This window comes from Chenopodium album, chromosome 7, assembly GCF_948465745.1.
Source record: "Chenopodium album chromosome 7, dcCheAlbu1.1, whole genome shotgun sequence".
NCBI classification, from domain to species: Eukaryota; Viridiplantae; Streptophyta; class Magnoliopsida; order Caryophyllales; family Amaranthaceae; genus Chenopodium; species Chenopodium album.
In genome coordinates this window covers 66,689,229-66,707,860 of record NC_137840.1, presented here as the reverse complement: position 1 = coordinate 66,707,860, position 18,632 = coordinate 66,689,229, and the positions used below count along the sequence as shown (strand labels likewise).

The window sequence follows — 18,632 nt, the reverse complement described above, 5'->3', positions numbered from 1 at the left end:
TTTTTCCCTCATGTCACTACAACCTAGTTCATTCATAAACACCTTGTCTCCCTACATTAATACCTCTAATGAACTATAATTTACCTAGTTTGACTTTTATTACAACCTTAATTCATTCGTGTTCTCATGTTCTATGTCAACTAAATTAGATATTTTTGGTATATTCTAGGACACTGCCTTTAAATTAATCAAACATAGAACATTAGAGTTTACTAGATAAGGTACCTAAATAAAGATAATCTTAGGCTTTGTTCTCTTAAGAGTCTTTACCTTAAAAAATAAATTAATAAAGATGATTACAGTTTTAGCAAAAATTACAATCACTAAAAATCAATACTAAGTAACTTTAAAGAGCAAATATAATAGAGATAAAATATTTTTTTATTGAAAAAATTTTATAGCCTTACAGTCTTACACTGCCATATTCCTTTGATAAAAATTTTTTTTATTGAAATTTTTTTATAGCCTTACAGTCTTACACTGCCATATTCCTTTGATAAAATATTTTTTTTATTGAAATTTTTTTTTAGCCTTACAGTCTTACACTGAATTGAAATTATTTATACCTAACATTAATTTATCTATTCTATTTGTTCTTTAAAGTTACCGATTTTTTCAAATATAAAAATTATTTTTACTTATTCCCTATTTATACTTTCTATATTACATCTCTGGCTCCCAATTCCCACTCATTTCCACTACCAACTTTTTAATATCCTCTATTCCTTTTGTTTATCCATTTGCGTGTTGTTTGGTTGATCAAAACTAAATTCTATAGCAAACAATCTCTGACATGACATGAGAACACAACCAAAATCGACATAACATTAACATGAAATTAACACAGCATTAAACCAACCTTAATACGATCTGTTTTGATAAATTAGTCAATTTGTGTAATAATCCTACATTTTACATACTCCATACTGTTTGTTACTTATGTATATTACTACTTCCGTTCTTGAAAGTTCGAATCACTTACATTGCACTATTTACATATCATGTTTGACTTGCTCTTTTTGCTATTTAAAATAAATAAATGTGTATATAAATATATTATAAGATTCATCACAATATCTATTTTCATAATATAATTTTGTTACAGCTTTTATTAATAAACAATTAAAGATATTAATGGTCAAAGTTACGTCTTGACAATTGACAAATATATCGATCAAACTGATACATTTAAAAAAAAATTAAGAGAGGGAGTACTTTTTACATGCTACATAATTTTGTTACATTATTACCTATGTTACATTAGATGAACACAAGACTAAGGCCTTGTTTAGTTCACCTTATTTTTACTTATTTCAGAAAAAATAAGTTCAGATCAAAAAAAATAAGTTCAGATCAGATCATCGTTTTACGTGCAGTTTTTTATCGCTAAATATCTTTAATTTCGTAATTAAAAAATTCTGAAAATCACATATTAATAAAATACACATTATCACGAATCTAACAAGACCCCATTTGATACATTTTTTCCGTATAGATTATCGTATATTTATGGTTAAATTTTGATCAAATCTGACATTCAAATCAGACCAGACCAGATCAGATCAGATCATATAAGTTCAGATGAGCAAATATAAGACGAACTAAACAAGGCCTAAACATCAACACAACATGGGACGACTATTTGCAATTTGAATTTTACATTCAAAATGTGCATATGCATAATTGGGCCCTTTTGAAGTGGGTAATGGGTATATTCAATTTTACATTCAGAAGGAGAGCTGCTAGAAACTTCCTCAAGAAGCAGCATAACTCAGACACAAAATAGAAGGAGAGAAGGCAAGGCAAAGGTGGTGAAATTGAGTTATACTTGAGCAGTTTTAGTCCAGCCATCTAATCGAGACCCGAACAAACCTAATCGGCTCCAAGTTTGGACACACAGCTGCTGTCATCCCAACTATTGAAAGTCGGTATTTTATACTCAGTCTTAATCTCCTTATAAATGAATTTTGCAAGTTATTGTGATGAATTTTATGGAAAATCATTGTTCCAAGATTGTATCTTGATGATTTTATATGCTTCTAGTGTTTTTTAGAGAAGATAAATTGGTATTTGGTATACCCACTTGTTCAGTTGTTCATGTCTTGTATTTTTCTCTCTGTTTGTTGGGGTTTCCACGAATGTCTTTTTAATTTGTTTGCTTGAGATTGGTTGTTTGCCCATTTTATATCTCATTTGGGAAATGAGGTCGTTAAGCTTCTGCTTCTGTTTCTGCTTGTGATTGTGTATTTTGTTTTGTTTTGTGTGTGCATTTTTTCCAACAATATAAAGACAAAAAATTGCCATCAATTTCGTATTAACACTGTACATGTCTGTCTTTAGATTTTGTTAATTAGTTGAGATATGGAGGGGAAAGGAGGAGAATGGCCGGCAATAGGAATCGATCTCGGAACCACCTACTCATGTGTGGGAGTTTGGCAGCATGATCATGTCGAGATTATCACTAACAATCAGGGTAACCGAACCACGCCATCTTGGGTTGCATTCACCCAAAATGAGCGCCTTGTCGGTGAAGCTGCTAAGAATCAGGCTGGTCTTAATCCTACTAATACTATCTACGGTTAACCCTCTCTCTCATATATATGGCATGTAATGTTGCTAATCAAGCCTAGAAAATTTCTTAGAGCTTGAAATTAAATTTGCATACTTTTTTTGACAGGAAATTTGAATACTTTTTTTAACCTTTTTTATTTGATAGGATGCAATATGTTTGTTTTAAACTTGTTTAAATGGTATAAAATAGAGATTTTAATAAAAATGTTTGGTTGAAAGAAGATTTTGCCTGTTGGAGTTTTAAGGAATAGTGGTTTGTATAAATTGTTGTGGAGTTACAACTTTATAGACAACCAACTAACATCTAATTGCAGTAAAAAAAAAAAGGCCCTTGTGTGTGATATCTGTAAGCAAATAATTATTCGTTGTGGCACTGTCCTGTGATAAACTCTAATGTTGTGTTTGGTTGAATTTAATATTTATTCCGTAGTTTTGAACTCTTCTTTCTTTGTTTGATTCGGTGGAAAGTTACAAGAGAGAGAAGTAAGAAAATGGAGTTCACTAAATGCAATGCAATTCAATTTGAAAAAAAAAAAAAAAATTTATTTCTACTAAGACTGGAACAGAAATAAATTTAATAGTGAGGAAAAGGGTGCTAAATGACATCAAGTATCTCTTGAAAGTAGTTTATCAAGATAAATGTGGATACTGATCAGTTCAATCCTCATCTATAACAGATGCAAAGAGGCTAATGGGTCGAAGATTCACTGACGAAACAGTTCAAAGTGACATTAAACTCTGGCCTTTTAAGGTTCTTTCCTGCCCTCATAAGGACAACAAGCCTATGATTGTGGTTAGATTTAAAGGTGAAGAGAGGCATTTTGCTGCTGAAGAGATTTCTTCCATGATCCTCATGAAGTTGAAAGAGACTGCTGAGTCCTTTCTTGGTACAGAAGTAAAGAATGCTGTCATCACAGTCCCTGCCTACTTCAATAATTCACAGAGACAGGCTACAAAAGATGCTGGCACAATAGCCGGGATTAATGTCATGCGGATCATCAATGAGCCAACTGCTGCTGCCATTGCTTATGGACTTGAGAAAAAGGCTATTGACAGTAAAGAATTAGCAAGAAATGTTCTTGTTTTTGATCTCGGTGGTGGGACTTTTGATGTCTCTTTGATAGCTCTTGGGAAAGATTCGTTTGAAGTTAAAGCTATTGGTGGGAACACTCACTTGGGTGGTGGGGACTTTGATAGTAGACTGGTGGACCATTTTGTGGCCGAGTTTAAGAGGAAACATGATATGGTTATAAGTGGCAACCCAAGAGCTCTTGCAAGGTTGCGAGCTGCTAGTGAGAGAGCAAAAAGGGCGCTTTCATCAGTCTTGGAGACGTCCATTCAATTAGATAGCCTTCATGATGGAGTTGATTTCTCTTCATCCATATCTCGTGCTCGATTTGAAAAGTTAAACATGGATTTGTTTAGGGATTGCATAGACCCCGTTGGAATGTGTTTGAGGGATGCAAAAATGGAAAAGTCAGATATTAATGATGTTGTTCTTGTAGGTGGATCAACTAGGATTCCCAAGGTTCAACAACTTTTGCAGGATTTTTTTAATGGAATGGAACTTTGTAAAAGTATTAATCTAGATGAGGCTGTTGCTTATGGAGCTGCCATTCAAGCTGCTATTTTAAGTGGTGTTCAGCATAACCACAGATTTATGCTTGTCGATGTTACTCCCTTATCCATTGGCACTGTAATTGTCACTGGAAAAATGAGAGTTGTGATTCCAAGGAACACACCAATTCCAACTAAGATGGAGCAACAATTTACAACTACTATTGATAACGTGACCAGTGTGTTGGTTCGTGTGTATGAGGGCGAAAGGTCTATTGCCCGGGAGAACAACTTCTTGGGCGAATTTGTCCTATCTGGCATTGCTCCTGAACCAAAAGGTGTTGCTCGCTTGATTTATTGCTTCAGTATAGATGCCAATGGCATCTTGACTGTGACGGCAACAGATAAAGGCACTGGAAACCAGAATCAGATAACCATTACCAATCATAGTGGGAGATTATCTAAAGAAGAGATTGACAGGATGGTTGAGGAAGCCAAGATGTACAGGGTTGAAGATGAGGCGCACAACAAGGCTGTAAAAGCTAAGTTTAACTTAGAAAACTATCTCAATAATATGTGGGATGTTGTGAATGGTCCTTCTGAAGAACTGATTACATGTCGAGGCAAAAAGATTATGGTACAAACTATAAATCAGACAATTGAATGGCTTGATTGGAACTCCCACCTAAATGATTCTTCAAAGTTTGAGCAGAAGTTGAAAGAGCTTGAGAGTATCTGCAACCCTGTCATTGCTGAGATGTCCAAGAATGATGCTCCTGTGAGCCGTAAACTCCCCAAAACAGAGAATATGTAAAAAGAATTGAGGTGAGTGCAGATTAGTAGAGGATAATGAATCTACCTATCATCAACAGACTACAGGGTTCTGATTTTGTTGGTTCAAGGTCTCTAATGGAAATCACGGTTCTGTTTTGCAAATCTTTGCATACTGTTATGTTGCCAGTAAGTTTACTAAGTTGAACAAAGTATTTGGCTAGTTTTGCTATTTTCTCTTTTCCTCTTGTTGATGAATCTGCTGGTTATATGCAGCTTAAGTTACTGTCAGCTTTTTCGCCATGGCTTTAAGGCTTTTTACTTTACTAGTAGTATGTAAATTACATTTTGGAACAATTGTGGATGATGTATTAAATTTAGCAGTTAGTATTAATCAACATGATTATGAGTATTACTGACTCTATGTTCTCAAGTGATTGTATGTAACCGTAACTTGACTATCACTTTGCTTAAGCTTATGTATGCTCCTGAGTTGTACTTCCTCTATTAAGCGTTTTACTGTTAGAAATTTAGGATCAGGATGGTTTCCACCTCAAATTCGTAATCTTATATATCCTATATTAATTAAACTTTGCTTCATACTGACACAGTAAGTAACACATTCATAGTAATATGTAATATTATAGTATTGGCATTGCTTAACATTATATTTTCATGCACTTGCTAAATTATAAATTACTAATCTTGATAACGGGAAATAGAAACTTCATTGTCTGTATCAAGATATTTCATTTCTGATGATGTTATTAGAATCCACCTAATTAGGATGAATTTGTTTTTCCTTGAAAAATACTATATGTAGTACTTATAATTTAATGTAGTCTACTTGTGAAGTATACATGAGTTCTATGGTGCCCATAGTTTTGCTCATTTAAAAATTGAACAAGTGAAAATAAACAATTTTATTCATAGCACTTTTGCTTTTCTACAAATTTTCATAGTTTTTTTTTTTTTTTTATTTAATACAAGTATATATATGCACACTAATCGAATTCCCATACACCATGTTAGTTTGTCTCAAACAACAAAGTTGATTACACACCCAAACTGAATATGTTAGTCTGATAGAAGAGTTCTATTATGTGTTGATGGTGGAATACTTAATTTGCTAAAAAAGAAAAGGTAAAAAAAAAAAAATAGTAAATAGGGTTGTCATTAAGGGTAACTTAAGGGTTAGCATTGACATAGATTTGAGTGATTAAAAAATTTTAAAGAAAAAAATAGGCTTTAAACTCGTCTCTTTTGAATGAGAACTGAAGAGACTTTTTTTTTTTTTTTTTGAAAAGGTGCTTTCCTTGAGACCCTCAAGACTTTTATTTAACCAAGTTTTGACACAAGTTATTAAAAAGAAAACCAAAAGACATAGAAGCAGATAATATAGCCTACAGAGCACACTCACACCAATTTCTCTTTACACTTAAATCACTGAAATCTTCAAAAGCTGGATGATGGAAGGGAAAGGAGGAGAATGGCCGGCAATTGGAATCGATCTTGGAACCACATACTCATGTGTGGGAGTTTGGCAGCATGATCATGTTGAGATTATTACTAACAATCAGGGTAACCGAACTACGCCGTCTTGGGTTGCATTCACCCAAAATGAGCGCCTCATTGGTGAAGCTGCTAAGAATCAGGCTGGTATTAATCCTACTAATACAATTTATGGTATGCCCTCATCCTCTTTCTCTCTTTAAGTCATTAGCCATGTATTATTCATCATAAGTTTAGTGCCTCAGTTGCTTGAAATAATGATATGCACTTACAAAATTATAAACCAGTATTTAAATGGTATTTACATTCTTTATACTTGTATATGAACTTTGATAGGTTGTCAACAAATAATAATGCAAGTCCACGACATTATGACTTTGATATAGTTTTCCATCCTATATAAATTATACACTAGCTGTCCTGAAGATCTCTTATTTAACAATCTTGAGCCGCCGCCTTACAATTTTCAAATACTCTTTTTTTTTTTTTTTTTTTTTTTTTTTTTTGCTTCAAGAATTTTTGGGGACAAAAATTGATGTGTTGTTGACATTTGTTTCATGATCATAAGTATGAGACTTCTTTTATTCCTACAGAACAGTGCTTTTAGCTAGTCTAAGAAAATTAATTTTGCTAACTGTCTTCAAGTCATTTATACTTTGGAATGAGTATTGATGATGAATCAATTTATGTAAGATCAAGTTGAATTGACACTTTTTTTTTTTTTTAAAATCTATGACAGATGCAAAGAGGCTAATTGGTCGGCGATTTACAGAGGAAACAGTTCAGAGTGACATTAAGCTCTGGCCTTTCAAAGTTCTTTCCTTCCCACATAAAGACAATAAGCCTATGATTGTGGTCACATATAAGGGTGAAGAGAAGCATTTTGCTGCTGAAGAGATATCAGCCATGATCCTCATGAAGATGAAAGAAACTGCAGAGGTTTATCTTGGTACAGAAGTAAAGAATGCTGTCATCACTGTACCTGCCTACTTTAATGATCTGCAACGACAGGCGACTAAAGATTCTGGCACTATTGCAGGGATCAATGTCATGCGTATCATCAATGAGCCAACTGCTGCTGCCATTGCTTACGGTCTTGAGAAGAAGGCTGTTGAAATTAAAGAGGCTGCAAGAAATGTTCTTGTTTTTGATCTTGGTGGTGGAACTTTTGATGTGTCTGTGGTACATGTTGCTAAGGATTCTTTCGAGGTTAAAGCAATTAGTGGGAACACACACTTGGGAGGTGGTGATTTTGACAGCAGATTGGTTAGCCAATTTGTGGCAGAGTTCAAGAGGAAGCACAATCAAGATATAAGTGACAATCCTAGAGCTCTTGCAAGGTTGAGAGCTGCCTGTGAAAGGGCGAAGAGGACACTTTCGTCAACTATTGAGACTAGCATTCAATTAGATTGCCTTTACGAGAGTATTGATTTTTCTTCAACCATCTCCCGTGCTCGATTTGAGAAGTTAAACATGGATTTGTTCAGTTATGTTATAGACCCTGTAGAAAAGTGTTTGAATGATGCCAAGATGGAAAAAGAGGATATTCAAGAGGTTGTATGTGTTGGCGGATCTACTAGGATCCCAAAAGTCCAACAGCTCTTGCAGGATTTCTTTGATGGAAAAAAGCTCTGCAATAGCCTTAATTTAGATGAGGCTGTTGCCTGTGGGGCTGCCATTCATGCTGCAATATTGAGTGGTTTTCGGGATAGTGAATGCTTTTTGCTTGTAGATATCACTCCCTTGTCACTTGGAATTAGTACTTATGGTGGTGACATGAGTGTTATCATTCCAAGGAACACCCCAATCCCAACAAAGAAGATGCATAATTACTTGAATGCTGAAGACAATCAGACTACTATCTTAATTTCAGTGTATGAAGGAGAAAGACTTATTGCCAAGGACAACAATCTCTTGGACGAGTTTGATTTATGTGGTATCAAACCAGCCCCTAAAGGTGGTGTTGGATTAATTGTGTACTTTGAAATTGATGAAAATGGTATCTTGATCGTGACAGCAGAAGAAGAAGGCACTGCAAACAAGAATAAAATAACCATCACTAACCACCGCGGGAACTTATCAAGCGAGGAGATTGATATGATGGTGAAAGAGGCCAAGAAGTATAGGGTAGAAGATATGGAAAAAAAGAAGGTGGCCACAGCAAAATTTAACTTAGAGATATATGTCAGCAAAATGTGGGATATCAGGAGTGGTCAATTCTGGAAAAAGATGGTGATGCAGAACAAGAATATGATTGAAGATGCAATTGAGCAAACAATTCAATGGCTGGATTGGAATCATGATGCCACAGATACTTCTAAGTTCGAGGACAAGTTGACTGAGCTCAAGAACATTTGTGACCCTGTCATTGCTAGGATGCACCAGAACTACTCCCATCTGAGTGGTAAGATTCCCAAAATCGACCCAAACTAGGCTTAGCAAAAATAAGTTATAGCTGCTTATAAGTGGTTGCTACTTTTGCTTAATTGGTTCAGCTCTAAGGTTCTTAAATTCTACTTTTGTATCTATGCGCCATTGTATGGAATCATCTACAGCTACAGCTAGCCTTCAAGTACTAGTTTGATGGCTCTAAATTTATTTTTGGCTTACTTGTTGTTTACAATTATACTTCCAAGGGAGTCGCTGAATCAAGTTTTACTAAAGCATCCTTGGTTTATTAATTAAACATGTATTCGGCAATGGCGTATAGATTATGTATTGTCCGTAGATTTGTAAATGAAAGTGTTGTTTGTTTAATCACAATTTGACTATCGTAATTTCAGTGATCTTGATTTTGATCTTTATATTGCTTGGAGGCTCACAAGTTGGTAGGTTTAATTCTGCTATGTATTTATCTAGCATATGAAATATCATATATTGACACTTTTTTCCCCTGCTTTTTGTTTGGCATTGAGTACCATGCCCTCCCAAATTCTGTATGTGAGTGTGACATAAATTTACTTGTATTACTCTTTAGTAATATCTAATTAAGGAAAGATTATACGAAGTAAATTCGAAATTTCTTACTTTCTTTTAACTTTTTCCTTTTTCCTAGTTGTATGCAGCTTTCTTTCCATTATTCAAAATTAACTATTTATAAGATTATTATTGCTCCAACTTAAATACTAAATACGTAGTACTATTGTGGATTTGTGGGAGTATTTAGCCTAATATAAAGAGTCCCCTCAAAATAAAAGAAATTAAAAAAATAAAAAGCCTGATATTAAGAGATTTTAAGATTCAGTAAAGAGAAAACAAATTCTTTCTCCAAATTTTACCTCGTCCTATTCCTACTACTAGAATCCCCGACGTTTTTTTTTTTCAAATTTCCGACGCAAAACTTTGAAGTTTGAACTCGTAAATCAAACACTGAAGATGGGATGCAAAGGCGAAGGCGATGGCGGTTGGCCAGCAATAGGAATCGATCTCGGAACCACTTACTCTTGCGTTGGAGTTTGGCAAAATAATCGTGTTGAAATCATTATCAATGAACAAGGAAACAGAACGACGCCTTCTTGTGTCGCTTTTACTCAAACTCAACGCCTTATTGGCGACGCTTCCGTCAACCAGGCTACCACTAATCCTACCAATACCATCTTTGGTACTTTTTCTCCATCCTCCAAGTTTCTTTCTTTCTTTAATATTTTTTAATTTACTGCTAATTAAGAGTTTAAACTAATCATACTCATTAAATTTGGTTGTATTTGGTTGAGAATTTTTTTCCACAATAATAGAATTTTTGCTAGATTAATTAGTTAATTTTGTGGTGTTGTGAACAAGATAATATACTCTGTAGTTGATTTAATTGAATTTTAATTAATGGAACATAATGTTACTACATTTATTTTAGGGGACATAATGTTACTACATAGGTGGGAAAATCCCTGTTTCTCATGGTGAGAAACGAAATTTGTTTCTCATGAGGGCATTTCCGTTAATAAATCAACAACTTTTTCATTATTGTGGGCTCCACAGTTGAATAAAGTGGAATAAAGTTGTTGATTTATTTACGAAAATGCCATGTGAGAAACCAAATTTGTTTCTCACCATGAGAAACTGGGGCACCCTCTTACATAGGTGTTCTTTTGAGAATAGTTAAATCTAAGATGAAGCTTGTACACTCAAAGTCAATTTTCATTCATGTAATTATTGGTTTTAATCAGTTTTTTGTAATCAAACATTAATCCAAAAAGTATGAAGAATGTTTAAGACTGAAGAATCTATGTCAATTTCTCTTAATGTTTAGTAAGTGCATAATCCTTCTCTGCTTTTAGCTTTATTTAAAATCCGACCGAGGAAGGTGTATGGACAATATTAATGTCTAGGCTTAATAATTTGTAAGTGAACTGTGAAAGTGTCTTGAGGAATTAAGGAAGTTAATTATTTCAGACTTGCATGTTTATCCATCTCCCAATAACCTTTCAAAAGTTCAATATTGGGTGCTAAATTGCTAAGGAGCAGATAATATTTTGAGAAAATTGCATCATGTTGCAACAATGTGCATTAGTTTGTAGCTATTTATTAAGGGCATTTGTTTAAAAAATTGCATGGTCATATACTTCATTTTCTTCTTATATATTTACGTTTTCAATTCACTTTCTAGTTGCATTCTCTAATTATCCTACATATTACAGAAGCAAAGAGGCTTGTTGGAAGAAGATTTACTGATGAAACAGTGCAAAATGACATAAAACTCTGGCCTTTTAAGGTTATTCCCTCTAAAGACAATAAGCCGGTGTTTGTGGTGACCTACAAGGGTGCAGAGAAGCAATTTTCTGCCGAGGAGATATCTTCAATGATCCTTATGAAGATGAAAGAGATTGCAGAGGCCTATCTTGGCATGGAAGTGAAAAATGCCGTTGTCACTGTTCCTGCGTACTTTAATGATTTGCAACGTCAGGCAACTAAAGATGCTGGCACCATTGCTGGACTAAATGTATCGCGTATTATAAATGAGCCTACAGCTGCAGCCATTGCCTATGGCCTTGACAAGATGGTTGCTGACAACAAAGAGATTGCGAAGAATGTGTTGGTTTTTTATCTTGGTGGGGGGACTTTTGATGTATCTTTGGTAAGGATTGAGAATGGTGTATTTGAAGTGAAAGCAATAAGTGGGAACACCCACCTTGGAGGAGGGGATTTCGATAATAAAATGGTTAACCACTTTGTGGCCGAGTTTAAGAGGAAGCATAAAAAGGACATGAGTAACAACCCTAGGGCTCTTGGGAAGTTAAGAGCTGCGTGTGAAAGGGCAAAAAGGATCCTCTCATTATCCTCTGAGGCTACTATTTCAAATCGACCATCTCCCGTGCCAAATTTGAAAAGTTGAACATTGATTTGTTTACAAATTGCATGGATTGTGTAGACAAATGCTTAACGGATGCCAAGATTGAAAAGAGAGACGTTCATGATATTGTCCTTGTTGGTGGATCAACTAGGATTCCGAAGGTACAACAGCTGTTGAAAGATTTCTTCAATGGAAAAGAGTTGTGCAAAAATATTAACCCTGATGAGGCTGTTGCCTATGGTGCAGCCATACAAGCAGCGATCTTGAGTAAAGCACGTATAAATAATGACTGTGTACTGATAGATGTCACCCCCTTATCTCTAGGCATTTAACTTTATGGTGGTGGTCTATGTGTCGTAATACCAAGAAACACAACCATTCCTACAAAAAAGGTACGCCATGGACTTACAACTCCCCGGAACAATATGACTAGATTGGATTTTGATGTGTATGAAGGGGAGAGGCCTGTTGGGAAGGAAAACAACTTCTTAGGCGGGTTTACTCTTTCAGGGCTTCCTCCTGCTCCAAAAGGCGATATAATGGTGACTGCCACCTTTGAAGTTGATGCCAATGGTATTCTGACAGTGTCAGCAACAGAAATAAACTCCGGAAAACAGGACAGAATTACTATTACTAACCATAGTGGGAAGTTGTCAAAGGTGGAGCTGGATAGGATGGCTAAGGATGCTAGGAAATACTTAGCTGATGACATGGAAAACAAGGAGGCGGCCAAAGCAAGATTTGCCTTAGAGAATTATGCTGATAACATATTGGATTTGGTGCAAGATAGTGAGAGTGAAGTTCATGAGCAAGCCAAGAAAAAGATAGAAGATGCTATTGAGAAGACGATGCAATGGCTGGACTGGAATTGCCATCTTGTTGAGGCGTGTATGTTTGAAGAGAAATTGAAAGAGCTTGAAGGCATTTGCAATCCTCTTGTTGCACAAATGCAAATGACTGAACTGGAAGGTCGCGATGACTGCTGGTCCTATGCCATGCATCCTGATATGAATTAATGTACAGGTCATCGAAGTTGGTAAATTAACTACGGCTTTTGCTTATTTTCCTGGCCTCTTCCATGATTTACACGATTTTTGTAGCTTAATGCTTGGCATGATTTACTGGTGTTGCATATGTTGGACTCAGAAAGACACACATTGTTTTTTTTATCTCTGATGTACTAGTACATATCAATTTGAGCAATTTTCTAGCATTATATAACACTAGATGAAGCCCGTGCGATGCACGGTTTGTTAGTATTTTTTTAAAAAAATATTTTTCATATTTATGCGATTAAAATTGTTATTATATTAGTTTTAAAAATATTAGATAAAATTTCTAAAATCTCGGGGAAAAACCCCCCTTTATCCCTTTATATATATATATATTGTAAAAGAAATAAATAATCTCTTATTTAATTGGTTACAACTCAAATTTATAATCTAAGAAAATTAAATCCTACGTGGCTCTCTAAAAACAAATTCAGAGCTTTTTTGGTGCAGCAGGCCACACCGTGTGGCCTGCTGCCAAGTCAGTAAAAATTAACAGATTCTGACGCGCACAAAATGGGGTTACTGTTCACGCGCATAACGGGGTTACTGGTTTTGTCAGGGTTACTTGTATTTTTCAGGAGTTACTTGTATTTTTTTTTTCAAGAGTTACTTGTATTTTTTTTAGGGGTTACTTATATTTTTTTTTCAGGAGTTACTTGTATTTTTTTTTCAGGGCTGGGGTTACTTGTATTTTTTTTAGGGTTACTGGTTTTGTCAGGGTTACTTGTATTTTTCAGGAGTTACTTGTATTTTTTTTTCAAGAGTTACTTGTATTTTTTTTTTAGGGATTACTTGTATTTTTTTTTTTCAGGAGTTACTTGTATTTTTTTTTTCAGGGCCGGGTTACTTGTATTTTTTTAGGGTTAATTGTATGGATTAGTTATTCAAGGGTTACTTGTATTTTTTTTTTTTAGGAGTTACTTATATATTTTTTTTCAAGGGTATTTTTTTTAAAGGGTTACTTGTATGGGTTAATTCAAAGGTTACTTGTATGATTTACTTATTCAAGGGTTACTTATATGATTGACTTCAAAGGTTACTTGTATGAATTACTTATTCAATGGTTACTTGTTACTTATTCAAGGGTTGCTTGTAGGCCCCATACCAAACCAGTAACACCCTACAAGTAACCCCCGACCAAAACGAGTAACACCCTACAAGTAACCCCTGACCAAACCAGTAACACCCTACAAGTAACCCTTGACCAAAACCAGTAACACCCTACAAGTAACCCCTGACCAAACCAGTAACACCCTACAAGTAACCTAACCCCTGACCAAAACCAGTAACGCCCTACAAGTAACCCTTGACCAAAACCAGTAACACCCTACAAGTAACCCCTGACCAAACCAGTAACACCCTACATGTCCCCTAACCAAACCAGTAACGTAACACCCTACAAGTAACCCCTGACCAAACTAGTAACACCCTACAATTTTTGACGTAGAATGTTCGATATGAGATTCCACGAAGAAAAGGAGCTCAAATTTCTTTGGTTCTCATCGATTTCACTACTTCAAATGTTGTTCATGATCTTAAGGATAATTAATCACAATTTTTCACAACAATTTGACACCAAATTTTTACAATTTTGGGTTTTAATTGTAGCAATTTAGCAAAGAGGAGAGAGAAAATGGATAGAGTAAAGATATGGTTGTTGGTGATGTGTGGTTTGGCTTGAAGAAGAAGCTAAGAAAAGAGGAGAGAGAAAATGGGCGGAGTAGAGATATGGTTGTTGGTGATATGTGAGTTGGCTTGGAGAAGAAGCTAAGAAAAAAAGGAGGGAGAAGAGTTGTGTTGTGGTATTAAAAAAAAAAAAAAAACAATTGTGGCTGGCCACACCGTGTGGCCAGCCACATACAAAAATTTGTGAAACAAATTTGGGTCAAGTAATGAGATGAAGCCCGTGCGATGCACGGTTTGTTTGATTTTTTTTTTAAATAATGTTTTTTTTTGTATTTATGAGCCTAAAATTTGTATTATATATAGATAAAATTCGTAATATTAAAAGATAATATATAATATTTAATTAATTTAAACTTAAAAATCTCATTCGCCAATTTTGCTTACATGGCATTTAAATTATTTAATTCTAAAAGAAATTATTAATAATCTCTTATTTAATCGGCTACTACTAAGATTTATAATCCTACGTGGCTAAAAGAAATTATTAATAATCTCTTATTTAATTGGCTACTACTAAGATTTATAATCCTACATGGCGCGCTGAGAAAATTAGATCCTACATGGCTCTCTAAAAACTCGGGAAAAAACTCCCCTTTATATATATACATTAGATTATAATGCTTGTTGCTGCTTTTCTCTGCTTTGTACTACAATGTTTAGGTTCTGCAGATGAGGAATTTATCTTCACCTGATCTAGTTATCAAGTGTGTTGACTGTTGAATGAACATGTGATGAAGTTGTAAATATAAAAGTGGTTCGATGTGATCTTATATATTCAGTATTGACACCGTGTTAACAAATAAAACTGAAGCTTTCTTGTTGCCATGGATGTTACATACAGAGACTCCGAGAGGAACTCAATTGGTTAACAAACAAATCTTGTATGCGTAGAGTTAGAATAATCGCCTTACCACACAAGTCTAGGAGGCTTGTCTATAGAGTAATTAAAGAGTGACATGTTGATAAACAGCTTTCTTACTGCAACTTAGCCTCAGATCATACGTTTATATTCTGTACAATCTTTCACCAGAATATATACTATTGTTGTTTACTCCAATCCATTACTCCAATCCATTAATGTTAGTCCACATTATGTCTCACTGATTTAAACATCCAAGCCTTTCAGAAATAGTACAGAATTTTCTTTAATTAAAAAAAAAAAAGAAAGAAATAGTACAGAATTTGGCTAACAGCAAGATCTAATATATCTCACAAAGAAATTCAGGCTAAAATATTTCCATATCGGCTTTAATTCAAGCTTGATAGTCATATATACGTAGACGTCAAAGGCTAAAATGTCTAGACTACCCTAGTTAAAGTGGAAATAGAAAACAAAAACAAAAAAATTGCCTAAAATGAGTTACTTTTCTTAGCAGATTAGTACTGGTGTAATGATATAAGTACACGCTTAATCATCAATGTCAACAATACAAGTATCAGAATCACTAGGTGCCACTTACCCTAGCACCATCATTCGGTCGCATGCTTGCAACAAGAGGGTCGCATGCTCTGTAGCTCTCTCATCTTTTCTTCAAATGTCCATGTTTCTGTGCGAAGATAATTCCAATCTATCCATAGCATGGTCTTCTCAATAGCTTTACTCATTTTCCGCTTGTCCTTGAGCTTAATTTTCTTACCATGATCTCTGAGCAGGTCAGATATAGTTTTAGTGTACTTCTCCAAATCATTCCTGGCTTTAACCCTTAGACCTTGCCAATCATCCTCGAGCTTGAACTTTGCAGCATCCTGCATCATCTTATCGACTTCTTTCTCTGACAATCGCCCACTACGATTTAAAAATGGAATTCCATTCATACTTCCAGTTTCCAAATCTTGGTTAGAACATTTCAAAATGCCATCAGCGTCGATTTCAAAACAGATGTTTACTTTAGGAACGCCTTTGTGTCCAGGAGCAATATTAGGGAGTTTATAAACACCCAACGAATAATGGTCTTTGACTTTGGATCCCTCACCTTCAAAAACCTTAAATGAAGGTGTGCATTGGCTGTCCTCTGTAGTACAAAGTAGTTTTTGCGTCTTTGTTGGGATTGGAGTGTTTCTCAGGATAACAATACCCTTGTCTTCAGGATCGTAACAATACTCAATACCAAGAGAGTATGGAGTGACATCAACAACCGAAAAACTCATGTGATCTGTACCACTCAGGAGTGCAGCCTGGGCGGCAGCACCATAGGCAACAACCTCTTCAGGATTAATGCTTTTGCAAAGCTCCTTCCCACAGAAAAAACCTTGTAACAACAGATCAACCATCGGAATCCTGCTTGAACCACCAACTAGAAGAATTTCATTAATATCATCTTCACCAAAATTAGCATCCACTAAACATTTACAGCAGAGGCATAAACACTCCTCAAACAGATCCATATTCAGCTTCTGAAAGTGAACACGAGTAATGGTTGAAGAAAAATTAAAGCCTTCGAAAAGGTCATCAATCACAATACTAGTTGATGTTGCTGTAGACAGGATTCTTTTTGCCCTTTCACAAGCAGCTCTTAGCTTCTCAATTGCCCTATAGTTCTCTCTAATGTTCTTTCCATACTTCCTCTGAATCTCAGTCACATAGCGTTCAATTATTCTGTTGTCAAAGTCTCTTCCTCCCAAGTTGGTGTCTCCACTTACTGATTTGACTTCAAATTTTGCATTCTCAATAATGACCAATGAGACGTCAAAAGTACCTCCGCCAAGATCAAATACCAACACATTCTTTCTATCATTTGTCATCCTGTGAAGGCCGTAAGCAATGGCAGCAGCCGTTGGTTCATTGATAATGCGCATCACATTCAGCCCAGCAATTGTTCCAGCATCCTTAGTTGCCTGACGCTGTAGATTATTGAAGTAAGCTGGAACAGTAACAACAACATCCTTCACAGAAGTGCCAAGATAGGCCTCTGCAAATTCTTTCATTCTGCAGAGGATCATAGCAGAAATCTCTTCTGCTACAAATGACTTCTCTTCACCCTTGTATGTCACCACAATCTTGGGTTTTATTTCTTCAGCATTGACTTTAAATGGCCAGCGCTTCATGTCTTTCAGTAGAGCTTCGTCATTCGATTTCCTGCCTATTAGCCTCTTTACATCTGCTATTCAAGAAGACACAGAGGATGATTGCATAACCAAATTAAAGTAATTTATTTCCATCGAGTATGAAGATAATAAAGCCCTGTAACCCATACTACATATAAACTGCTATTCAATGAATACTTATGAACTTACAATTTGATGTAGACATGCAGTAGTTTAACATCAGTGAAATAAACTCTAAATCTCTGATCCAAAATCAGATATATATGAACATCAATGAACTCTGACAGCATACAGCAAATTGAACTATGTAATACAATTTCACATTAAGGGATCTATATGTTCAAAATCTCCAAATCAATCACATAAGAAAATTATTAGATTACTCACAAAATAGTTCATTTTCTTTTCTATTGAATAATAAGTTCAGAAACTGTACGGGATATACCGGTAGTATCATAATATGCCGGTAAAAGAGTGCCGTGCAGCTTAAAGCCCTCGATTACATTGAATAATTCATGTCCTTACCGGCATTAGTCTCTACCACGTGGAGAGCTGCTTCTCGGAACGTGGCGTGTCCCACTGATACGTGGAGAGTTGCTTACTGCCGCGTAGGCACCTGCTATTTACAAGGTCGGTGTGCCACCTATCTGTATAGGTGGCACCTGCTTGGTTGTGTTCCTATAAATACCCAAGCAACTTCTCATTTCAAAGGTAGAATCTCTCTCTCTCTCTAAAACGCTTTCTCTCTCTTCTTTCACTTTCTTCTCACAAAGGTACTGACTTTAGCATCGGAGTGGTTATTCCCGGATAACCCCCCGGGTTAGCTAATCTGTATTGGCTGTGTAGGTGAGCAATTGGACGGTAAACCATTACCAGCCCTCAGACATTAACGGAAGCAGAATCCAGCAGGAACAATTGGCGCTAGAAGGAGGGGGTAGTAATAACTTCTATCGTCCAACAGGACCTCTCACAGTCATGGAAGGAAGTAAGGAAACTTCAGTACCGGTGCCAGAAGTTGATAACCGGCAATACGATAACAATGTCCTTAATGCTAACACGAATAAAACCGTACTACCAGAAATCATGGTCGAAGATGAAACTCATCTCCTTCACGGTAACACAATGAACAAGCCCATAACACCTGACCGTAG

At 35.6% G+C, this 18,632-nt stretch overlaps 2 protein-coding genes and 1 pseudogene across 2 annotated transcripts; 2 read left to right on the top strand and 1 right to left on the bottom strand.

The window, feature by feature from the left end:
• The first annotated feature begins 2,361 nt into the window (after nt 1-2,361).
• Nucleotides 2,362-8,844, top strand: LOC145640542 (heat shock 70 kDa protein 4-like). Its single transcript, XM_081691796.1, has 4 exons — nt 2,362-2,578; nt 3,249-4,938; nt 6,362-6,585; nt 7,151-8,844. Exons 1-4 carry the CDS (start codon nt 2,362-2,364, stop codon nt 8,842-8,844), a joined length of 3,825 nt encoding a protein of 1,274 aa, XP_081547922.1.
• A 942-nt stretch (nt 8,845-9,786) lies between these two features.
• LOC145640541 (heat shock cognate 70 kDa protein-like) lies at nt 9,787-12,714 on the top strand (annotated as a pseudogene).
• A 3,192-nt stretch (nt 12,715-15,906) lies between these two features.
• On the bottom strand, nt 15,907-17,481 carry LOC145640540 (heat shock cognate 70 kDa protein-like). The gene has a single exon (XM_081691795.1). It carries the CDS (start codon nt 17,479-17,481, stop codon nt 15,907-15,909), a length of 1,575 nt encoding a protein of 524 aa, XP_081547921.1.
• Between the last annotated feature and the right edge of the window lie 1,151 nt (nt 17,482-18,632).